This window comes from Phaseolus vulgaris, chromosome 10 (genome assembly GCF_000499845.2).
Source record: "Phaseolus vulgaris cultivar G19833 chromosome 10, P. vulgaris v2.0, whole genome shotgun sequence".
In the NCBI taxonomy this organism is placed as follows: domain Eukaryota; kingdom Viridiplantae; phylum Streptophyta; class Magnoliopsida; order Fabales; family Fabaceae; genus Phaseolus; species Phaseolus vulgaris.
This window is the reverse complement of record NC_023750.2, coordinates 9,949,034-9,955,844: the sequence shown is the minus strand read 5'-3', so window position 1 is coordinate 9,955,844 and position 6,811 is coordinate 9,949,034. Positions and strand designations below refer to the sequence as shown.

Here is a 6,811-nt window from a genome sequence, read left to right as displayed (position 1 = left end):
ATAATTTATAAATGCTATTATTTGTATAAATTCATTCTATCGTATATTATCCATACAAATCACTTAGAATAAACTGGTAATACTAAAATTTAATTATTTTACATAAGAAAAGTATAATTTACATAACAAATAAAAAATAATCAATTTATTAATAGAAAGTATTTTAATTATTATCTTACTACAATTAAATATTTTCTCAAAAATAGGCCAATAATGTTAATCATTTTAAATTCACTTCATATTTAATCACTGAATAGACACAAATCTTAATGGCCACATGAATACTTGAGTTCCATAAACATTATCCCACACTATCATCTTACATTATCCTCTTAAATACGTTTTAAATTTTTTAAACATTAAATACATTTCTTTTACATTTTAACTTTTTCTGTATAAAGCAATAAGAAGACTAGTGAGAGAAGGAGGAAAATGATATACACAGCATTACTGATTCCCTAAAACTGTTTATTATGAGAAGAGTATTGCCTGGTTCTTCCGACCAAACTACTTTAGTTCCCACATATCTTTAACCCTAAAGATAGAGGTTTGGACCACCTCACCTGAAAATAAGTAATAGGAAAAAGTTAGTAGCATGCAAAAACTTCAATTGCTTGATTGGTGACAACTCCTTCCATGAAGTGTTGGAATTATCCCAACACTTTAATTTCTCCTATCTTTTCTACCACAACTTACTTTTCTGGAAACACTTTGTAAGATCACAATCCCTTTGTTTATATTGCAATCCTTTCCAGACTGTCCAACAAAATCTTTCTTGGTGAAACATGTGTTCATTTTCTAATGCAATAATTCCACTCAATTTAAAGATCTTCCTCCAAAGGGGACCACAACAAAATGGAACGTTGGTTGCTGAATGCTAGAGTGTGTGAGTTGACCAAAGTCAACGGCTCAAGCTGAATTTAACAACCCCTCCCCACTTTTCCCACAAATATCCAACTTCAGTGACAATCTTATTTGAAGCACGATTAGAAACCAATTATAAACACCTCTTCTAACAAAACAAAAATCTAATTCCTGTTAATCCCCACCCCAGGCTACCACAACTCATAATTTTCCAAAAAACAGGCAATCAAACTCCATGATATTAACCTGAGCACATACATGATACATCATTCTTCTTCATCGGTTTGAATTCATTACTTAGTTAGAAGGTTGGAGAAGAGGTTGGGTTTAATGCCATTATATGATAAAGACCCCACATCTGGCTCACTATGTTTAGAGAAAATGCAAGGTTCACATAACAGTTGAAGAATCAGGTCCATGTTTGGTATAGCTTATCGTTTAAAGCGTAAAAACAATCTGCCTCAAGAGAGTTTGTTAAAATAAGTTATTATTTCATCAAAATAAGTTAAAGCAGACAAGCACTAAATGTGTAACAATAGCCTCATTTCTAGGATTGAGTGGGGCAGTAATAGTATGTAAACTCGGGAAAAAAATGTACACAATTGCGGTAACAGACTAATAACTAACCTAACCTAAATGGCCCAAGAAAGATTCTCCCAGAAAACAGTGACATTTTCCACCGAGTTGATAATGCCACAACAAGCTTTTTCTCACTATATAACCAGCTCAAGGCATCTTACTTTGGCTTGTCATTTAAGGTTACAAGTGATTTGAGGACTCCAGGACTTATCTTGTCTGCAAGAACTCCTGACTCTGATAGAAAGTAAGCTTTTTCCTTCATAATGCTCTGTAGTTTCTTGGACTCAAAGTCAAGCTGTGTTTGATCTGTAAATAGTTACATGGTCAGTAAAAAAAGATACCAAGCAATTTTTATTAGAAGTAATTTTTTGAATAAAAGGACTTCACTCATAGCTTAAGTTCAAAGTTTGAACCATCACAATAATAACGATCAATAAAAGAACACGAATGGAGATAGTCTCATCACAACTTCTAAACTATAAAAGTTGGTGTATAGTAATGATCATACATGTCATGACATTTGCTTATGTAAGTACAGGTTCTGTGTAAATTAATATAAATAATAATCAGAAAGTCCTATGTCAACAATTCAGATATAGTTCCGGACAAGAATCATTGAGTGGCATTTGAAAACCACAACAGAGCAGTAGGCAAAAGCCACATTTAGCTAAAATTACATTCTTTTCATTGTTGCAGGGATTGCAATTACAAGAAATTGCCTACCACAGTCAACTTGAACCAAGAACTAGTATGACAGGCCATTTAAATATCTTAAAAAGTTCTACGAACAAGAAAAGAGAAACAGTAAAAAACGCAAGTTACACATGATTACATTGCCTCTGTAGGCTGTTTTCCAAACTAATGCATCAAACCCAGCTTCTCATTTCATCCACAATAATACAAAAAACATAATTAGGGGGAAAATATGTATTGGATTGATTAGGAATTAGGGGTTATGGCCAAACATTACTACCGTAGAATTCCCTGCCCCCTCCTCTCAAAATACAGAAGTAACAAGCAATTGGCAGGCACACAAGCATTATGCTCAAGCACATGAAAAAAGATAACCAACGTGGGTAAGCATTTAGAGAATTTTTCTTGCTTTTTTCAGTATTTTTCCAATGGCTAGAGAATAGGGGGGGCGCCAAAAACCTTTTTCCAATATAGTATGAGCTGCATGAAACGGAATTCTGGCAAACAGATCTGTTCCTGGAAACATCATCCATGTTGGCTCAGAAGAGTTATGGTTGCCACAGGTGTTGCAAACCTCCTGAACCAAAGGTCTTGAGCTGGTCCCGGCAACTCCCCTCATCATTGATTCAAAAGGAGATGGAACACTGCTCACTGTTGTCCGAGCCCTTTTCCTTAATGCAGTAAGTGCTTCTCTATTCCCATTTCTCAATCTATCATTCTCAACCAGCTGTATTTTTCCAAAAGGGACAATTGCATAGCACATTTAATTCAAAAGTTATTAAAGAGATCCAGTAGGAAAAAAAAGAAAGCTTTTATAGGCACAGTAAACAAAAAAATCTTGATTGTATTGAATTGATTTCTGTCAAGGACAAAGCATGGTAATAAGGAAATAACATTGGGCTCAAGTAATTAGTTACTTTGTGAATCCAAACTGACTGCTATAACTCATTTGGCACTTTAGTTGGTTCTTTACAGCTTTTGGTGGGTGCATTGTGTTCTGTTTTAACTTATAGTTGTTACTCCTAGATAGCAGCAGAGGGAGCAGATTCCAAAATTGTAGTAATAAGATAGTCGATAGTAGAATGGATGGTATACCAAAGATACTAGGGAAAAATATGTAACACAAAAGACATCTTAGCTAAGAACAATTTATGACAGACAAGACCAAGGTTTCATAATTTAGGAGAGCTAGTTGCCCAAATATTTTGGTTGATGGGTCAAGGTTATATGTAGTTTTTGTCATTCAAGGGTGTGTTTAGCTACAAGCTTTTTTTGAAAAAAAAAACTACTGTACTATAGTTTTCCAATAGCTACTTTTCTAACTTATAGAGAGAAAATGAAGTTTTTTTAGCCTAGCTTTTAAAACTTTTCTAATTATCTTCAAAACTTTAAGCAATTCAGCCTTTTCCCACTCGGTAGATTTTGCTAGATGGATAAAAAATTGCTGTGTTTTACAGTAAATCGTTTTGATATAGACAAATGATTGACCTTTAAATCTTCCTTTATTGTCTTTGCCTATAGTTTTTCTGTTTCGCGTACTTCTAGTGCTTAGTTTTTCTGTCTTCATCATGATTAAAAGTTATAACCATTTTAATCATGATTAAAAGTTTGGCACATCACACTTGTTGATAAAAAGTTATACACCCTTTTAAAAGTAGAACATGATTAACAAATGTTCTAATCATGTGCAACTTAGAAGAAATACATACACCATTTTAAAGTTATATATGGTTTAGTTGCACATGATTAAAAACAACAAGGTGACATGTTAATCAATAGTTAATCACGTGACAGAGTTTGTGAAATTTTAACAGAAAAATTAGCATAGACGTCTTCTGCAGTTGAGAACCTTGAGGATCTAAACATGCCTTTTGAAGTCTAGATACTAAGTAGTACAAGGCACAAACCTCTAGCCACTAATTTGTAGTTTTGCATGATTAATATGCTACAGAACTATTTCATCTTGAAGATATATCATTGAAATTTATGGAGCTGTGTACCAGACTCTTGTTATTCATTCATTTATGGAAGGAGCAGGATGTTTTCACCATAAAATTGGTGTAAAAACCTAGGAAGAAGACGGCATTAAGGAATGGAAAAGAAGAATACATTAGATGAGAATAAAGTGTCTTAAATCCGTCCTTATCATGTTCCCAAGAGAATATTTGAACGCAGCAATAGATTCTGACATACATACTTCATACAAATAAACAAAAAAGGTTACAGCAGAAACAAAAATAATTATGAACTTTACCATGTAGTTCCTCATTAAGACCAATTTCTTGTCCCCAATGTAGCAATGGAAGCTAGATTTTACTCCTTTTTAATCAATTTTATTACTTACTATATTTCTAAGTCTTTGTAAAAACAGTAATCACCTTCAATTCATAAATTTGAATTACCTGATGTCGGGCTAAAAGAAGATGCTCAGCTTCCACTTCCAGTTCTGTTAACTCTTTTTGGAACTGTTTCATGTTCTCATCCATATTTGAAGAAAAGAAACTCCTGAAAAGTTTAAAGAAAACATTATCGATAGAAATTTGTGTAGAATATCATCAAAACAACAAACATTCAGTTGAGAATCAAAATGGAAAAATAATTCCATTTGTTTAGATTTCCTCTAAGAAATGTAACTAATAACCAAATATATGGATGAAGGAATATTCTAATATATGTTTTTTCATCCATCGACCAGCCACTTATCTGAGCAGTTACATACTTGCTAGCACATTGAGTGGAAATATTTATGATAGTCAGCATAACCATCTTTATCTAACAGAATGTGAATTCAAACGAAAAGGTTACCTTCGGGAAAATAGCTGTCTTCAATAGAGCAACGGCCTTCCTCGTAACTCCTCAATTACTACTGCAGCAGTGTTAATGCACAAGGATTTCAACTGGGGTAATAGAACTCGACTAAATGACTTTGGTTCTCGGAATTAGGAACCCATACACATGTTCTCAAAGTAAACTTCAGAATATCATTCATGAGTATATCATGACAAAGGGCTAATATTAGCATAAGTCAACGACACAACACCCGTCACCAGGAAAACGAGCACCATTTTTGGTACGCATATGGTAGTTTGAACTGGTCAAACAAATACTTAGACATAGATAAGCCTCATGCAGGTAAAACCCCGTTTGTGGCGATGACCGAATGTTGCCTAGCACTACCTTGAAAAAGTGTCACCAGTCCACTCACTACAAACCACATGACAACATTTGGACAAAAAAATAAAATAAACTACAGGGCATGGGAAAACATCGCTTTATAATACTCTCTCCAAGCAAAATTTTGATGGCGAATAGGACAATTAAAGTTATTGATTTCGGATATTTATGCAATGACCAGTGCCAAACTAATCCCACTTTCAATCAGGGGTTTCTCACATGTAAAGGGTCAATCAATTCAAGTTGAAATGCGGAAACACAGAACCAACTTTGGTTTGTATTCTTGTTCCCCTCTTAGACTCATCTGGATTTTCAGAGTACAGTGTTGGCTTGGTTGCTTCATTTTCTAAGTGCAGTCGGTATATCTTTCACATAGCTGACTGATTACAGAGACTCAATAAGCCATGCAGGATTCTCATTCTCATGGGTAAGCCCTTCTTTTTCCCGCTTTCGTATTTCCAACCATATTTTAATGATGAGATAAAAGGTTGTAGAACGGGAAGACAATCCCAAAATACAAATGGACAAGACGTCAATGACATGTTGGGATTATCAACAGTGACTCGCTTTAAAGATTACTACACAAACTCGAACCGCAAGCATCTCCACTCAGATACAGCAATTCAATTAGTCCCCAGGTCCCAGATATCTTCGTGGGAAGATTACCCACCAAGCAGGGAAACTGGCATGAGGAAGGTTTGAACCCATACCCACGGGAAAGGTAGGAGTTTGAAAAATATAATTTTTCAACCATATTGCACATTAATTTGGTTAAAATTAAGTATAGTAAGTGTTGTATCCTAATCCCATTAATGACTTTGCTCTCTACAACATTTCTAAGTATATGTATCCTAACTACAATCTTTGAGAGCATATGAAAAGGGGGGAAATCCGCACAAAAAATACTCAAATGGGGTCACCACAGAGTGTAATTGGAGTTTGACTTTATTAAACGCAAAAGCATTGAAAGCACTCATATTATGATAGAAACTTATTAAGTATCAGAAAAGGGAAAGATTCAGGAACGTAGACAGTATTCTAAATCATAGCAAAAGCAACCAAAACATCGTGCGGCAATTGATAGAGAGCGATTGAGACGCAATACGAGAATGACTACCTTGTTCAAGTTCGATTGAAATGCCTCCGGCGTGCTTCCGACCACGAATTTGAGGTTTCCCGGCGGCGGCGAATGTTGAAGGAAGGTTCAGTGGTGAAGGAGCTGTGCTAGGAGGAGCAGAACCCAACAATTACTTATTTAGTTTTGATACTTCAAATTGATTCAGAGAAACTATTATACACTAGCAACAATACAAATTCAAAACGCGGACGTTTTCTCATTTTTAAAATTAAAAAAAAAAGTTATTTTTAAATATTGTAATTAAAAAATTATAAAAGAAATTATATATCTTAATTTGTCTTATTTATTTATTGTTTCTTTTTCTATAATTAGCATATTTATGTTTTAACTAGGAAACACAGTGTGTATCTGTATTTATATATA

General features: G+C 34.3%; 1 protein-coding gene across 4 annotated transcripts; it reads right to left on the bottom strand.

Moving 5' to 3' along the window:
* Nucleotides 1-1,334: 1,334 nt before the first annotated feature.
* LOC137818955 (uncharacterized) lies at nucleotides 1,335-6,592 on the bottom strand. 4 transcript variants are annotated; one of them, XM_068622621.1, is made up of 5 exons: nucleotides 6,428-6,576; nucleotides 4,942-5,002; nucleotides 4,539-4,641; nucleotides 2,596-2,863; nucleotides 1,335-1,749 (listed from the first exon to the last, which is right to left on the bottom strand). In XM_068622621.1, exons 3-5 carry the CDS (start codon nucleotides 4,620-4,622, stop codon nucleotides 1,601-1,603), a joined length of 501 nt encoding a protein of 166 aa, XP_068478722.1. In that variant the 5' UTR covers nucleotides 4,623-4,641; nucleotides 4,942-5,002; nucleotides 6,428-6,576; the 3' UTR covers nucleotides 1,335-1,600. The 4 variants fall into 4 exon arrangements, with proteins under 4 accessions (XP_068478722.1, XP_068478723.1, XP_068478724.1 ...); XM_068622622.1 differs by having other exon boundaries at nucleotides 4,942-4,999; XM_068622623.1 differs by having other exon boundaries at nucleotides 4,942-5,033; nucleotides 6,428-6,561.
* Between the last annotated feature and the right edge of the window lie 219 nt (nucleotides 6,593-6,811).

Bases quoted from the DNA above. Each gene is read 5' to 3' on its own strand.
- LOC137818955 (XM_068622624.1), bottom strand. From the start codon at position 4,622: ATGGATGAGAACATGAAACAGTTCCAAAAAGAGTTAACAGAACTGGAA. The intron at 2,864-4,538 runs GTAATTCAAATT...GGAAAAATACAG, and splicing joins TTCTTTTAGCCCGACATCAG to CTGGTTGAGAATGATAGATT. The intron at 1,750-2,595 runs GTTTTTGGCGCC...AACTATTTACAG, and splicing joins TCATACTATATTGGAAAAAG to ATCAAACACAGCTTGACTTT.